This window comes from Lagopus leucura, unplaced genomic scaffold (assembly GCF_019238085.1).
Source record: "Lagopus leucura isolate 7727_CA_CO unplaced genomic scaffold, USGS_WTPT01 Super-Scaffold_100012, whole genome shotgun sequence".
In the NCBI taxonomy this organism is placed as follows: Eukaryota; Metazoa; Chordata; class Aves; order Galliformes; family Phasianidae; genus Lagopus; species Lagopus leucura.
In genome coordinates, this window is record NW_024962267.1 from 3589072 (window position 1) to 3607461 (window position 18390).

The window sequence follows — 18390 nt, forward strand, 5'->3', positions numbered from 1 at the left end:
CATATCATATATTATTTCAATAATGAAAACATAAAACTCATTTGCTTTCCCAAGGTTTATGTCTAAAACAAACAAAAAACCAAACAGGCAACAATAGTTATAGCTGTTTAACTATGGGAGATGGTTGAAGAACTCTGTTTCTGAGTGGCAAAATCTGAAGTTCACAGAATTCTTTTATTGGCTGGGGATGTGCACACTTGGACTCGTGGGCTGGCATAGGTTAAAAATACAGAAGAATAATCTGCAATTTTTCCAGATAATGTATTCTCTGTAAATTTAAGGTCAATTGGATGTTTAACTGAAGGTTTTAAGGTTTAAAAATATTAATTTTTGCCTTTCTTGCTGTAAGAAATAATGCATTTTTATAAGATTATGAAGTCAGAAATGGAGTGAAGAGGGAGTGAGTTGTTTCTTTGTAAGCTCTTAAACCTAAATAATAATAGTCTCATTTGCATTGGAGATGCAAATACCTTTAGATATATTTGAATTTGGAGGAATTTTGGGTGGAATTTGCATCTGTTACAAGTGTGTAAATTTGTTTCCATGTGCAAAACAATTTTAAGTGTTGTGCAAAAATCTGTCTATTTTAAAATATACTATACTAATACATCCTGTGGTTTCCTAAGATGGCTGATTACAGCTGAGCAGGGAAAAGAAGCTGCTGTAACAGATCCAAAATTGATCTTCCACACTCTCACAAAAAAATGGTTGGTATTTTACCATCTCCATAACAACAAGTTACGTCACAAAAGAGACACAAGATACCTTAGAAACCACTGTGCAAGCATTATTTATGGAATCACCTTCATTGCAGCTGTTCTGAAGCCTTTGTAAAACATTCTTTACAGAGTGACAGGAATATTATGAAATATTTTCTTTAACTCGGATTTTTAGAGGTGATTTTTACAGTGCTGTTTTGCTTGAGTAATTGCAATCAATGTCAGAAATCATACCAAATTTATAAACCATCCTGCCTGAAAATACTCATTCTCAAGGTAAAAACCCGAAGAAATAAACAGAGACTGAGACACATTTGTTCAAAAAATACAACAACATAGATGTAACAAGTGTGCATGATGTGCATCATTGAAAAAGGATCAAGTCTAGCTTGACATACTTCCTGTTTGGAAAAGATTTGTCAAAATAACTAACCCGGTATCATAAACATAGTCACTTATCTCAGATATGCCTGTGTGAAAAACACTGATGAAGCTTCATGATGTAACAGTCTGCAAAACAGCTGCAAGATGCTTATGTATCCATCCTGCTGTTGTTGAAATAGCTTTAAAACTTGCTGTTGTGTAACACATGCTTGAGTCGCTACAGTTGCTTTCTTTGTGTCTGTATGAATGACCTATTTCCCTTGACGTGTGAGATGCAATTTACATCTTGGGAAACCTTTCTGGTATTTTTAAAATATGCAGCCAAATTTTTATGTGAAATATGAATGCTTAGGACTGAAATAAACTGAAAAAGACTGCCTGAGTAGCCGCTTTTTAGAAACAGTGATTTCTACATGAAACTGTGCTGAGATCAGTAAAACTAGAAAAGCACCCAACAGTCTCAAAAATCTTGCTGCCAAAATTTTTGATACACGATAAATTCTATGTCAAATCCAAATATTCCTTAAAGAACAGGAAGGGAATGTTATTATTCAGAGAAATAGAAAGGATTTTTATTATTATTATTTTTTTTTAATTTGGATTCTTAGTATCTCCACGTGAAACATAAAAGCCCCAGATTGTATAAAGCTATCATGGAGCCCCGTTTCAGGTATAGGTGAGAAAGATGGATGTAATCAGAAGGGGGAATAGGGATGGAAGATGAAGAAGCCCTCCTTAAAGGAATGGACTACAGGAGTGTTTTGGAGAAATGAACCACGTGAAGTAAAACTGACAATATTTTCCTTGGCAAAATGCAGGAAAGTATTCAGATACAAGTGAATAACAGGATATGGGCAGGACACAAATACACTGGAAGCAAGAACCAGCAGTTAAGCCTGGATAAGGAACAGTCTGTATAATGAGGAAAACCATCACACTGTAAGATGAGCAATACAGGGATTATATAAAAACTGTACTTAAAATAGCAAAAGATCACTGAAAAATATCTGTGGCTTGAGGGTGACCTAAGATATCTGGTTCAGCTCACTATTTTTGCTGGTCAGCACAAAAATCAGTAGCTTTACAGTTTTGAGATGACTGGGACATTGTTTTTTTTCTTGTTCTTTTCCTAATGATTGTGAAGTTTGAGTAGCAGTAACAGTGCAGATCAAAAAGATTCGTCCTTGAGCATTTGTTTTTGAGCAGAACACAGGATGAACCAAGAAGTTGCTGAAAATGAAAATGCAGAATCAAACCAGGCAGTGTGGAAGCATCTGAAGAACTTGGCAAGGGTAGAGAAGCTTTGAAGTAGACTCCCTGAAAATTAGTCATTGCTGTTTAAACCTAATTAGGATTATCTCGCAGTTAGAAAAACAGCCATACAGATGCTGGAACACAGAAAACTATCAAACCAAAAAAGATAAATAAGGTGGAACTGCTTAAGTACTGTGGTTGTTTAGGTTGTTTGAAGCTTCCTATTGCCAAATACCTGAAGTTACCTGAAGACTGTTTCTTTTATGCTGAGATGAATTGTGTTGAATGCAAGAGGAAACAGATTAGGAATCTTAGAACAGAACTGCCTTTACTTTCTCACCCCCTAACCTTAATGTGTCTTGTTTTCAGCCTCTGTTGCAGAACTGGCAAAACCTAGCCAGAACTAAATGGCAAGCTTTCTTTTTCCCAAGTAATTGAAATATCACAAAAGCGTGAAACTATGCCTGCACTCTGAGTTTTATTTACCAGTTCACGTTTTGTTTAATGAAGTTATCATGATCTAGTCAGCTAGATTCTTGCAACTAACCCTGACCCTTAAAATAAGCTCGGTTAGAATCTGTGTGTTGGGGAACAAAAATAGAAAAAGATAATTGAACATGGAAAGAATTGAAAAGATGCTGAAGGCAATTTAAGCCACAAGGAGTACAGTGCTATATTTTTATTGATAACTGCTAGAAAATGACAACTGCATATATAATTATGATTTGAAAGGAGTAAAATTATAACATAGTAGATCCTTTGAAGAACTGTGTTTTGAAATATGATGCAAAACAGTAGGAGAGCATGGAGCTTTTGTACATGCTGATTTATAATGAACTGTAGGAATCCACAGCTCAGTATAAATCGGAAAGTTTTCAATAGTATATATCTGCACTTTTCTGCTAGAAAGCCATTTAAAAATAGTTGTACATCATGTAATTTTTGTGATTTAAAAGAAAAAAAAACCTTCATGAACTGTGAGTCTTCTCTTTCTTTAATAAGGAAAATCTTGGAAATATTTCCTCATATTCCGAAAGGTGTAATAACTATTCTCTTACAACTTATGATCTACTGAACTAGCTGTAACTGCAGATTTTTTTTTAAAACTTGTGAATTGTAATAAATGAAATAAGATGGAAAACATAAAAAGACGTCCACTCAAAAATCAATATTAAATTATATCTAAAATCTTCCTCTGGAAGAAACCTCATAGGTGTAGGGAACATTTCTTCTTCAGCAGAATTTTACATTTATCTGGCCTCAGAATTAATTATGAAATATTTGAAAATCCCATGTATTTGTTTTAGTGTGGGTAAAAAAAAAAAAAAAAAAAAAAAAAAAAAAAAAAGCATGAATAATTGGATGCATGATTTTTGTTACACTGTGATTTGGACAATGCCTGTAGTTTAACCTTACTATGTTTATGTTAGTGCATAAGCATATAGTGTTAAGGAAATGCCTACTTGACATAATTTGAAATAACATCACTGCTTTCAGGGGGTTAAAATAATGAGACACCACAATGTGTTAGACAGTTATATTTAGGGAATGTAATCTATCTCTTTGAAATACAGAACTGGCTTTGAGTGTGGTCCTGTAGCACATTTGGTAAATACTATGGCCATGACAGAGAAACTGCTACACTGTAAATGTGTGAAAGCAGATGAGGAAATAAAAAATGGGAACCATTGCTCTAAATATCTGGGGCAAGACTGGATGAAAGAATGGAGGGAGCTGTTATAGCAGGTGATTGGGAAAGCAGGATAGAATTAGATCTCTGAAAGGCCACATGTGACTGAAATGACTGATTCTGAGATGTCACCTTCTGAGAGCTGACTGGCATGATATAAACAAAGTTATCTTTTGGAGAACACATTTTAAGAAAGTGAATAAGGAAATAAATGCCAGTTTCTGCTTTGGTTATTTTTCCCACTTTCTTAATTTTCAGGCTACTTATATAATGAGCTGCGGTAGCAAGGAGTTATGCTGAAACTGCTTAAAGCCTGTAAGGAAAGCAATAGAAGAATTCAGAAAGCTACAATTTGAACTATAAAGAGGTTTCTTTAAAGATAATGGCATATGAGAGGAGGACAGTGCAGCAGAACAGCACCGGTGAACTCTCCCTTCAGAGAGAGATCTGGCAGAATGCATCACTGCCTCCTTTGTCTCTGGGAGACCTACAGACTTCCTCAGGGGCTGGAATGGCAGAAGGGGCTTGAAACAGGGAGCAGCCAGAGGGAAGATCAGTAACTGGGCAGTTAACTTTGATAGCATAGCCATGATCTTGTGAAGGAATGCGGAGTGGCTGGAGGTGTGCGTTTGTTCCAACCAAAAAGCAGATGTGGAAGACTTGTGAAACTTCTGTGTAGTTTAAAAAAAAAAAAAAAAAAAAAAAAAAAAGAGTGAAAATTTTGTGCTTCTTGCACAGAGATTTGTGCACTAAGTATATTTACCATAGGCCTGTAGTTGCCTCTGTTTTCTGTTGCTTTGTGCAACACCATTTCCAAATCTGTGCAGGTTGTGTATCCTTACTGCCAGGTTCTGTGGGTTGGTAATGAAACATGTCAATGACACTACTCATAAGTAGTGTTGAAGGCATGATGAATCCATGATATAAAGCAAAACATGCTCAAAAGCTTGTCTTTTTTCTATGCTGCATCTGTAGGACTAATAAGAGGTACTCCTTTTCCCTGTGAATGTTGTCTTCTGTTAGGGCAGTCTAATGGTCTCAGGTATATTTCACTGGGATGAGGTAAAAATAAAAACACTTTGTTTTTTAATCCTTAGCTGTTAAATTACGAATGGCTGCTTGATATAAAATTAATTTCAATGAATCAATGTTAATTGAAATGATTAGTAATGCAAATGATTAAAAATATTAATTCTTATTTTGGAAACATTTTTAACAATATAATCATTTTCTGATGCATCACAGAAATATTTGAATGATAATCACAAATAAGGAACAGAAATCAAAATAAAAAGGTGGGGGAATACATAACAAATTTCAGACATGAATTTGCTTATTTTATTTGTGTGAATGTGCACGTGTACAATAAGTAAATGTTATATATACCCTAAATATATATGCATCAACTTTGCTCTGGATTATTCAGTATCCTCAGTGTTTTTTTGTGTTGATTTCTTTATCTTGATGCATAAGATTTCTATCAATATTTAATTTTGAATTTACCACCTATATGAATTAAATTAGATTAAATAGTGTCAGGTGGAGCACAGAAGTTCAGTTGATTTATTTTCATTTGCATTCATTAGCAGTTTTGTTCTCCTTGCATCAAGGGTAAGAATTTTGTTCCACATTTATTTTTCGTATGCTGTGCTCTGCTTTCAGCGTTGTGCTCACACACCTCGTAAGCTGCTTAGTTAGCTACGGCAGCTGAGTACAGCACTGCCTTTCTTCAGGAGCTTCAACATTCCAACTAAAGACTCCTTTCTGCTGGTGGGTCATCACCAGTGCTAATTGTGTAGTGATTGTCTCCAGGTAGCAGATCTGTACTGTTACTATCAGTCAGTTATACTGTGTGTGCGTGCTTGCAGCTGCTTCATGCATGCGTTGTCTGTATGGAGACAAAATGGAAGTAAGTTCACTTCTAATAATTCCAGGTAAGCTTTGAAAGGTTTGATGTATTTTCCTTTTGCTAAACATATGTAGATCTTACTTTCTGATTATAAGCAGTACATCCAGTGTACAAATAATAGTGCTCTGTATTATGTTTTCCTTTTTTTTATATCCACCTGCAATCTACTTACATGCTTGCTGGAGTTCAGAGAAATCTTTGCATTGATTTCAAAGCGAGTAGAATTATGTCCTTGAGTGCAAAATCTTTTTGTCAGGGAGTGAATCATCTTGTGTTCTTTTGTGAAGTGTTCTGTTTCTGTAAAAGTTATAAATTGCACAGAATGCCTAATCCCTGGCTTCTCTAAATGCCCTTCAGTTAGTGTGACCAATTTATGTGCTGTTTTTGCCAGACCAGTGAATTGCCCCCACCTCACCCTGTCCCACTGTGACCCTCTACACAAATAGTGTTGACGAATACCATCATGTTGCCTGTTCTTCTGTGTGACGATAAGGTGTTTTTCACCCTAATGCAGTATAACTGGGTGGGAAACTGTGATGAAATTACTAGTACAGAAGGTACAAAACGTCTGTCTCCTTAGCAACCTGGGCTACTGCATGTGCGTAAACAGCCTATGCTGAAGTGAAGTACTTGACGCTTGTTCCTATGACATTCACTGCCAAATCTCAAGATTAACTACATCTTCCCAAAACATCAGGGGATGCAATCTGCCTTTTCTCTTTGACTTTTACCAGGATAGGGGGATTTTACTGGATACAAAACAGGTGCAGATGTGATGATGTCATTACATAAGGTTGAGAAAGAAGTATCAGGTTCTTCAGTTTCAGATAATTTCTTCTGGTCTCTCTGCCTTCAGGTCCCACTGTGCAGAGCAGGAATCAGTAAAGCTTTAGAAGCTGGGAGGCTGTTTTAGCTCCAGAATTCTGACTGAAAAGAGGAGATATTCCCAAAAATAAGTATCTCTGACTTCTCTGTAGGGACAGGAACATAATAGAAGATGAATCAGTGGGAATTTTTTTTAGCTAGCTTTCAGAGATTTTTTGCTCTGCAGGGAGTTCCTGTGGTTTTCAGTGGAAGACAGAACTGGGGCACTCCCAAGGACTTAGCTTGTAAACTATGGCTGGGAGAGTTATATCTTTAAATTTTGAGGCAGAGTTGTCTGATAGCCAAATTATAAAGGTAATTGTCTATAAATACTGATCATCAAGGAAAAAGCTGTAGTCAGATTCTTGCTTTGAAAATTAAAATTAGTGCTACTTACAGGTGCTTGTATTAGTGGTGCATAAGATGGTAAGATTCTAATAAGTTCCACTGAAATTTAAAGCTTGTTCCGAACCAAAGCGGTCACTACAGTCATGTACATGCCACATACACAATGTCAGAAAAGCAGCTCATTTTGTGCATTTTCTCTAAAGCTAATCTCACTACTAAAATATACTTGGTAATAAGGTCTGTTGTTGAATTTTTGGAAACGAAAAGAATGCAGATTAAGGGGAATATTTTTCTAAAAGAATCACTTCAGGCTCTGATGTAGGAATGGAGGACAAACTGACAGTGTTTAATTCCCATGGGTAAGAGTGCAAGTATTGTAGTTCCATATGCTGTATTTCCCAAATTTGTAGCTGTTAGTGGTGGAATATAGTGCATCTATAGATGCTTTGTTCATTCCTCTCTCTTTGCTTGGTAGGTAACACATTGTAAAGCTGAGAGAAGCTCAAAGTTTGGTTTTTTTGTTTGTTTTTAACCAATAGTGCTGGTATACCATTCCTTCACCAGCAAGTTGTGCCATTGGTCTGTAGTTAGAAGCTATTTAGATGTACTTATATAGAGTAACAAGTGATGGTGTCTTAAATGTGGGAAAGCTCAGCTGTTCTTTTGCTTTTGCTGCTGATGCAGGGTGACCTTGAGCAGGTGCTTCTTCCCTTGAAAGTGAAAAATATTCCTCTGCTTCATAAAGTTGGAGAACAAATAGCCAAATATTTGCAAAAGACTCAGCACAATGGTGAGAACCTGGCAGCTTTTGGAATAGTCCCTGTTAGGAGGTGGGTTTTAAGCAGCCTTTCAACCAAGCAGATAAATATTTTTCTTATATAAAGAAGGAAGGAGATCACAGTGTGTTGTATTAGTCTACTACAGATAAGCCACTTCCAGCTTCCTCTGAGTCATGGCCTTGGAAGATGACTTGCATGTTTATTAGTTTGTTTTTAATTGAAAAAAATGTGCATGAGTACACAGATATTTTTGGAAACTATCTAAAAAAATCCAAACATAATGAGGGAAAACAACCTCTGAGGAAAACTGCACTGGGGGAAATACCAGCTGATGCCATGTATGGCCTTAGAACAAATCATCTGGTGATGGTTCTTCATACTGACTTACATGCCTTTACAAGAAATTTCAATTCTTTCCTTCTCTTTAAGATTCAGTATAATTAAATGTAATTATCCTATAGGCTTCTGAAATAAGAGTAATGATTTAAAGCTGTACGAGTTGCATAGAATCTGTCTACTGCATCTTTTTCAAGAGATGAGGAATCTCTAGAATGAGAGCAGGTTATAATGAATTCTTTAAAGAACCAAGAAATATGTTAGAGTTTTCATTCTAGATGTTCTGTTGGGGGGAAAAAAAAAAAAGGAATTAACTAGTGACTGCCTTCTTAAACCACATTTCTGCAGTATTCTAGATCATATGTGTAACACCTCTATTTTCTGATAAAGTACATGATGGGGTTATGAATTCCAGAGTTAGAGTTAGATCATATGTGCCTGTTGAATAGAACAAGGTTCGTGTCTGTGAGGTGAGATTCTGGAGAAAAAAAGATGTATTTTAGAGGTTGAACTGAAATCAGGATCTTCTACAGGAAAGGTTTCCTTACATCAGGCTGCCTGCCAGCGGCAACCCAGGATGCTGACTTGCAGGTTGGCACTTCTGCAAAGCAGTGCCCTAAACTGAAGCCTTAGCACAAAGCTTGCAAGTAAAACTGATAGTATTACTTGGAGGTAAGAAATAATCTCCTACAGGAACAGCAACTCTGGGAAATGCTATCAGAAGTTTCTGGTTAAGTACAAATTAGTAACAATAATTAGAACTTAGAGAAAAAGTACAGAAGTAGATACTGGAATATGCAGGGATCTGCAGTTGGTGTAATTGTTGAGATTTAAGAATACAAACTTGAGCCAGAATAAAAAGCCAATGAACTGACATTTTCGCTGTTGCAAAGATAAATCTAAATTTAAACAGTACTCTGAATCTCATGTCTAATGAATGTCACGTTTCCAGCTTGTGTCTAATAGTTAGCTTTTGATTAGAATGCAAACAATGAGGTAACTGGAAGTGTACGTCAGGTTTATGATTCAAAACTCTGCTGATGTCCAAAGTAAGATTTCTCTTAACTTCAACTTGTCTTAGGGTACATGGTATGCTAAGGTTTTTTTTTTTAATTATTATTACTTGAACTTAGTAGAGATTAACTAAAATTTAAAAATATATATTTATTTAAAAAGGCAGAAATAAATATGGGAATATTCTTATCTAAAAAGTAACTGTGCAAATCTGTCTTTCTTCATGAGTAATCATAGAAGTTGATAAGAATAACATCAAATGGATTCTGTGCCTTCCTTCGCGATGGTTGTTGTAGGAAGTGTGTTCAAGAACAGAATTTAATAAAGCAATGTTCTTTGTATAGATATATGAAGCATTCCATGGAGCTTAATTTAAACAAACAAACAACAACAAAAAAAAAACACAACAGATTTTTTTAAAATAATAATATTTTAAAAAACGACAATAAAGAGAAGTTGTCATTTACTGATAAATTTTGTGGGATATTTACCGACTGAGTTATGAGTTATATACCCAAGGATATGAATTTGAAAGCTAATCGGGATTTTAGGCATGACTCAAGAAAATACTTTTGTGTCACACTAGGATCGCCTGAATTGTGCATAATGTTAATGCATTGTTTTGTTTTCTGATAGGTCATTGCTTGTGAACAGCAATATGACTACTCATATGATGCTCGATGTGACGTATGGTCTTTGGGAATAACAGCTATTGAACTCGGAGATGGAGACCCTCCTTTATTTGACATGCATCCTGTGAAAACTCTTTTTAAAATTCCAAGGTATGACACTAGATGGCTCTCTTCACTCGCTAGTTTGTTCTGAAGCATTAGTCAAATGTGAAAGAAGTATTAAGTAAACATTTTTTATTTAAATCCTAAAAATTTATTATAGCAAAACACGTCAAAAAGGTGTACTGTTGTCTTTTTAGCCTGGCTTCTTTAAAAAAAAAAAATTCTCCTTGAAATGATACACTGTTACATATTTATTTTATTCTCATCTTGAATGTAAAATCATGTAATATCTGGATACCTCCATTTAAATGTATTTTTTCTTAGCTACTATTGACAAAAACCCTTTGTTTCAAAAAAGGAAGAAGCCAACGCTTGAAACTGTTAAATAACATTTTCCGATGTTATTCCTGTAGTCCTAGGCCACTTTTACTGTGGAAGAAAAACAGACAATTTTGACAGTGTTATGATACAGTTTCAGTAAACAATAGTTGTCATTTAGTTTTTCATTTACTCGAGGATGTTAAGATATGTCAATCCAGAGCTTTGCATTTGGAAATGAAAAGGAAATAGAAATTACTTCTACTTAACTGTGGAATTAACTGTATTACTTCATGCTGACTATTTTTGGTTTCATTTTGTTTTCATTTCATTGATGCTTCTTGAATCTGTTGAGACTGACAGTGTAAAATAGGGTTTAACAGCAGAACAGTTGTAATAATAGGAGAAATATATCCAGAACTTGTACGGCATTGATTACAGAATGGTGTATATTTGTCTTTTCAACATTTGGTTCATAAAAAAGGAATCACCACTGGCTGATAACAATTTAAAACATTCAGCTATACAAGAGTTTGACCTTTTCTTATCTGCTCACTTATCATAGGCTTTTACAATTTCTTCTGATTGCAATTTCCATTTCTGATTAAGTCTATTTATATGCAGATGCAGTTCTGCATCATATAGTTATCTCCTTCTCCCCAGCCCAGACGTGAACTGCCACCACTCTTTGCAAAATTATTCATACTGAAGCAGCAGTTCATCTTGTTGCCTTTGCACAAGCGTAAAACAGATCCTGGCAATTAGGGAAGCAAGAGAGGCTTCAGCATACTGAAGCAATATCTATAAATTTTATCAGTGCTCAAAACAGTTTGAGAGGACAGAAGTGACATCAATGGTATACACTAATAGCAGGCAATAGGATGATACAAAGAGTAAGTCATGTGGAGGCTTTGATTTCTGTGCATAGTTTTTCTCTTTCCGTATTTGCTGTTGCATCTCTGTATGACTTAGCAAAACCGAGATAAAAATGTCTATTTTGATGAAATAAATAATGGGTAAATTTACTAAATAGAATTGTAGAATAGTGTTTGATAATGACTTTTGTGACTGTGCTCTGTGTTTTATGAGCTACTGCTATACTTTACGACTGTTAACTGTATATTCATATTAGTTGAGATAAGACTGCAGTAAATGCCACATGGCATAAGGTCCTAGAGTGTGGGGAATAGAGCTTCCCTCCTGGTAGTTGAGTAAATACAACCAAAAGATACATTCCTCTCTCATTGTGATTTGATAGTTTAGAAGTAATCTATTACGTTGCAGCTATCAAAATTGTTCAACCCAAAATCATCTAAGCTTGGGGATCTGGCATCTTTTCATTTTCTGCTTTCATAACGTCTGTGTCTGAAGCTGTACATGCAAATGTTATCCTATTGATGATTTCATCAACCCGGAGTAGGTTTCTCATCTCTGAACCTATTAAATACAAATTTCTATCTGCTATAACATACAGTAGCAAGGAAGTCCACAGTTTAGCTCTATTTTATTTGAAGAATTCCATCCTTTTATTTTTGTGTGCTACTCTCTAGTTCTTTGATAAACCTTGGCAGCCTTAAAATAGGAAGGGGTCATCTGATCCCAATTTCCTCTCCCCACGTGAATAAGTGTCACTGTGAGATCCAAACAAAAGAGAAGAAACCATGCTGTTTTTTTCTTGTTTGTTTGTTTATTTTGCCAACTATAAGTCCTTGCCTCTCAACTTCTTGCCCAAGACCTTTCCTGCATCATAATTTTGATCCAACAGATCAAAAGTGAGTGTGAACAGCCTCACTGAGCTCCTTCATGCCTTCCCTCCTGGCTTTCTGGATCAAGGTTTAAATAGCACAAATGAGGGTGGCACTGAAGAACTGGGGAATCTCAAAAGAGCCTCTGCAAACTCATTCAGGGTGCTGAGTGCCAAAGAAGCAGCTGAGGAAAAAAGCTACAAACACACACTAGTGAGCCTTAAAGGATGCTCAAAGAAAAAAGAAAGGGAATCCTGCAGCATTAACCTAAAATATAACTTTGATGCCTTTCACTGCAGAAAGGAGACTCTCATTCCATTGTTAAATGACATCCGTAAGAATTTGTACATAGCACAACACTCACTGTCGGTAAGGCAGATCTGCTCTGACTTCTGCTAGTGCTGCATTAGAGAGAAAATCATAGAATATCCCGAGTTGGGTAGGACCTGTAGGGATTACTCTGTCCAGCTGCTGGCTCCACGCAGGACCCCTACTGATAAACCACTATCAACAACCAAACCTCTACAGTGGCCAGAGCTGGAGAACCCAATCCTGCTGATGACTGCTGTGCCAAGAGGAGCTAAAGAGAGCTTCAAATTCCTAAAGACCCAATCTACATTTTTCTTTGGTTTCTAACAAGCAAACATCTAGATACCAACCTCTCTGCCTCTGACACAGGGGACACTTCAGCTGTTACCTGCATGAAGTCCCCCAGTTAAGAAGGACAAGAGATGATGACTTTAAGTTGTGCCAGGGACACTCAGATTGGATATTAGGAAAAAATTCTTCTCAGAAAGAGTGATAATGCGGTGGCACAGGCTGCCCAGGGAGGTGGTGGGGTCACTGTCCCTGGAGGTGCTCCAGAACCATGGAGATGTGGCACTGAGGGATGTGGTCAGCAGGAATGATGAAGGTGGGATGATGGTTGGACATGGGAATCTTAGAGGTCGTTTCCAACCTTAATGATTCTGTGATCCAAAATGCTCAGCTCTAGTTTTTGACTCAGTGACACTGCAGTTAGACCCTGGACTCAGTAAGTTTCTTAAGCGGGACAAGCAGTTGTTGAACTCCTTCAGAGCCATTTGTTCTGTGCCTAGGATATCTTAAAATTGCTCTGCTGATCCCTGCAATCAAATAGCTTAGATTATGGTGGGGTAAGTGAGTTGCAGAATGTTTGTACAACCTGAACAGATTTCATCTGAGTAGTAATCAGTAGTCCCTGCCTCCTCATGCTCCAGGAGGTGCCTGTCAGAACTCGCCCTACAATAAGCTCTGCTCCAGCAAAGGTTTAAATCAAATTGTAAGTCTGCATATCTACTGACATGGCAGAAGAGCTGGCTCATCTGATTATCAGACATTCATGAGTGGTGATAACACTGCTTTCAAGTGAAGTTTGGAGCTTACTGCTCCTCTTGGGTACAGTGAGAATGGAGAACTGGTTCAGCTTGGCTTTACTTTCACTTGGAGTATGGCCACTAGCAGGAGCCTATCAGTTTCTGAAGTTATGTTACAACTGTAATTTGCCATTCAAGCCGTGTTGATGTTGGAGTTCAGTGGTGCTGAATGTTAAGGTGCACAGTTTGAATTCTGGGATTATGGTTGTAATTTCAATATCTGGGTTAGGAAGTGATATGACCTCATAGAACTCCAGTCTTATATATATGCTCATACTCTAGTTTCTGACAGAGACATACAATTTAATTAGCTCATAACTGCTCCTCTTTCAGCTGTGGTTTCTTGCAGTTTGATGTGAAATCAGCAAATCAGGTTTCAGCTATTGTTCAGTGTACTAATGTACTAAATACACTAAAACAAAATGACAACACAGCATGCTGCGCAGTTATGCTGAGACTGTGGTACCCTACAGTCAAGTTCCAATTTATCTGGAATCATAAAAATCTACTGAGAATAATGAGCAATAAATGTCACGTGCTATTGACCTACTGCATATATCTGATTTCTGTATGTATTCTCCCACTTTTTTTAAAAAATGGTTAGACGAATTTGCCTTTGGAGAAGAGGTGACATTGCCATTCACAGTAAATGATACTTGGGCGTTACTCAGGCAGAGTTATCTGAAACTGTTTCTTCGTTCCTTTACATTCTTGATTACAGTAGATCCGTATGTTTCTATTAACTTCTGCATGCTAAACTTGTCTAATTTTTATGCTGATGATTTCTTTGCATCAGCAGAAAAATTTGTAATTGTTTACAACTTTTAATAGGCTAGATACAGAAATCTGTATGCATGTTTCCAGAGAATTGTCCCACACCCAAATAGGGAACCATAGTAATTAAGTTTCTGTCAATTCTAGTTGTTTGCTTTTTTTCTGGAGACAGCCAGTAGTTGTGCCACTAGCCTTACAGAGCTAGATCTTTATTTAAATGAATTACACTGAAGTCTGCAAGTCTTTGACTTTATAGGGCTTAAACCAACCAGTAAATTGATGAATTTGTACTGTCTCAGAATTTGTATACCCCCAAGATCTTTGGAGACACCTTCTCAGTTCGTGTTAGCAGATAATAAAGAATTAGGCTTTTATAGCTTGTTTGTTTGTTTTTTTTAACCTACTTTGAGCAAGGAAACTGGAAGATAACAGTAGTCAACCATTACACTTTTTGCACTCTCTAAATGAGAAGCAAATAATGTATTCAGGTGGTACTAGTTACAAAGCCTAGATGTTCTTCCACTAAGTAACAAATTACAGTTCTCTTTTCTGTACAGCTGTTAGACCCATAGAAGCAAAGGTCAGAGTGACACTGCTTTAGAAATGGAAATACTCAATAAAGCATAGCTAAAATTTCAATCCTCAGGGAACCCTGTTCAGGAATTAAATCTTTATTCTAAGACTTAAGATATTTGTTTAACTTATCATATCCAGCTAACACCGGTTCATGTCTCAGTTCTGTAACTTGAGCTATGGATGGACAAGGACCATGGAACGATGAGGTCTGCAAAGAAGCATGCCTGCGGATATTTCATAGAGCATTGTTGGGAGAAAGGCTGCATGTCCTTCATTTTTTAGTGTATATTAAGCTGGAACTACTAATTGTGTGTGCAGTTTGAAGAGGGTAACAGAAGTGCACTGATGACCTGACAGCATTGATTCTTGTCCCAGATGAGAAACACACATAGACTGTTTTTCATGTCTAGAACTCTGTCTTGCAACTACTGGAAATCTATAATCTATTTGAACAGAACAATAAGAAAGTTTCTTTTCATTTTGTCCACCTTAATAAAATATTAGAGATTTAATTTATTCAAAAAGAAAAAGTAGACTTGCACTTCGTAGGGCAGGTTAACACTCGGTATCTCAATTCAGGCATGAAACACAGGTTTCCTCACATGCTCCACTTCCCTGAAAATCTGACCATTACTTCATTGTAGGAGACACTGAATGATGAGCGCTTGTTTTTTTTTTTTTTTTTAAAAAAAAAAAAAAAAAAAAAAAAAGCAAAGCAGTATTTTCAGATCTGAAGTTTTAGCTTCATATCTTTGATGTTATGGCCTGAGCTGTTGGCTGGATGCTTGAGGATTTTCCTATTTCTTGTTCCTACAGAGGGTATAATGTCTGAAATAAATATCTGATAGCAGAAATGGAATGAAGACATCAGTTAAATTTTAAGTAAGAAATTTCATTAGGCGCTAGTCTTTCAGACCTAAATTTTGTTTGCATAAGGTGAATTTGAAAGAAAAAGAGGTACTTATTGACTAACGTAAATTTTAGAAATTTAGAGTTTTAGGAACCTTTCTCATTCATTCTATTGTATGAAATATATAATATTTCATATTTATATATAATATTTTATAGTATAATATTATATGCACTGTTTTAGAAGCATTTGTGACACCGCATGCATAAGTCTTATTCTTAAAACTGCCGATGAGAAACCAAACATCATCTTACAGCAAATGTGTGTATCATTGCAAAACAACATTAACATTATCCCTCATCAAAATGAATTCTTGGATCTAAATCATAAATCTTCTGAAAAGGGACCTCCAGTGCCTACAGATACAGATAAATCATGCTGAGAAGACACTGAACCATGAAACTATTCTGTTAACGTGTCATCTGTCTAGAAATATATTCTGAAATCTCCAACAGAAGGGTCTAAATTATGTAGGAAATGTGGCCTCGCGAAGTTAGTAATTTGGGAATTGGCACTTTTAGCCTATTCCATCTGCTGCATTACTTAGGTGCGTCTGTTTTGGCAAAATATTACAGAGATTGTCAAACACCAGTAGACCTCAGCTTTTTAAAGTAAAATAGACCCATAAATATTTCAAATCATGCTATCTTGTAAGAAGTATTACATCATACCAATACTATCTTATCAGATAGAAGTAATTTGAAATTTTGCAAAGAAAATTAATGGACATGAAAACTTATGTGGCAAAGAGGAGATAACTACTGTACTTTGTACTGTGGAAAGGGTGGTTATACCAGTGGTAGTAGGATTTTGAACCATGTTGTAAAGATCCTATATTTTAGGTGATTTCAATGGATAATATCAAATAATACTTGCATCAGGGTTGAACTGAGTAATGAGAGGCTGGTAGTAGTCTTATCTTCACTATATCATCTGTGCCTAAAAAGCAGAGGAAGTTGTTTGTGCCTAAGATTATATCAAACGTATGGATAAATAGTCTTTCAAGTCTAGCAGTAGGTCTAAAAAAAAAAAGGAAGAGTATGCACTTAACAGGCATCTTATCAAAATGAGGCCTTACCTTATATCATTTTAAAATATTTGAAAAAGTGGCAAAATATAATAAGCATTTCCATGTACTACATGAGACAGTGTGGACAATCAGCCCTAGAATTAAATTAACTTGGCGCAATTTCCCTCCTCTCTTTCCTAAGCCATTTAGTTAATGCATAAACAGTAATGCAGTTGCATATGTCATCTCACTGATTTTGTCTTTCTATTCCTATTCATAAATTGTATACAAATGGAACTTGATTTTGCAGATTTTTTTTTTTCTGCTCAGATGTGTTGTAGCTGTTGTGGTTTAATGTAGCAGGTGGCTAACCGCCACAGTCATTTACTCACTTCTCTCCTTCCCAGTGGGATGGGAGGAGAAAATCAAAAGGAAAAAATTACTGAGTAGAATTTGTGGGTTGAAATAAAACTATTTACTAAGATGGAGAAAAGGGAAAGGATAATAATTACAATGAATATATATGGATATATATAACTAGCAATTGCTCAGCACCTGCTGACTGATGCCCAGCTAGCCTGCCAAGCAGCAGGAGAGAGAGATGAACGCCCATCTCCTTCAGAAGTCTCGTTCCATGTGTTGTCGTAGTGTATTTGTTCCTAGGACATTTGTGGAAATTACAGAAAACTAAATCATATGTAGCATTTCATTGAGAAATGCGAATGAATAATCATGAAAATAGACATGTCCAGCTCTCAGCTGTTTTCTGAGCAAACAAGAGAAGAATCGCCTTTGGTTTTCTGTTCTATTCTCAGTGCTGCACTCTAACCCTCTCAAAGCTGTAGGTAGAAGCTGAAATGCCTAGCAGATGTTTTTAGTGACTCCATATGCTATTCATTTCATGCATTAAATGCGCTTAAACTGCTTTAGTCAACCAGTTTCTAAAGTAAATTACTACTTTTCAAAATCCATTGCATAAGTAATAGTAGACAGCTAGGATATAGTAAGTGCCATTTTGTTTTGCTCTAGTGGAAAATTTCATGCTGACAAGGTCAAGCCCTGCAGTCTGAGCGCAGTCAAGTGACAAAAGGCACATCCAGCACAAGGAGAGGTGGTAGATGGCCGTCAACTAACTGTTGTCTCCTTTAGAAGTGAGAATATCAAATGTGGCTTACTTAGATTTATGTAGTAGAACTAGTCACAAAACTTTGCTGTAATTGCATGAATAAAAAATGCATTGTTTTTCATGTGTTTTTAAAACTTCTCTCAATTTCTTGAAAATTTATATGGATGTACAGTAGATAGCAGCACTGTCTATGGTATTTCTGAGGCAGTAATACTATGAAGGCAATATTAATCCAACGTACAATGATTACTGATTTTAAGGAGGTTCTTGCTATCGTGCATGGTAAACTAGAGGTTGTAATAAAGTCTAGCCTGGATGAAGGTTTTCTTTGGATTTTGTTTTGTTTTAGTCCAGAGAAGTACTTGTGCTCTGCATTTAAAGTCAATTTGAAGACAGTGAGAAAATCGGTCAGTTATGAATAGTTAACAGCCAATTTTCCACTATTCAACGAAGAGAACAGCTTCCTTCCAGGTAGATAATTCACATGTAAGATTGCTTTGCAGTAAA

General features: G+C 36.2%; 1 protein-coding gene across 19 annotated transcripts in view; it reads left to right on the plus strand.

Annotated features, from left to right (window-relative positions):
* Positions 1-18390, plus strand: part of MYO3B (myosin IIIB) — a 192889-nt gene that overhangs the window by 34455 nt on the left and 140044 nt on the right. For all 19 annotated transcript variants that reach the window (XM_042874627.1, XM_042874625.1, XM_042874626.1 and 16 more), the window contains one exon: positions 9934-10079. In XM_042874627.1, the coding sequence (XP_042730561.1) occupies positions 9934-10079 (146 nt within the window). The remainder of the gene's footprint in view (positions 1-9933; positions 10080-18390) is intronic.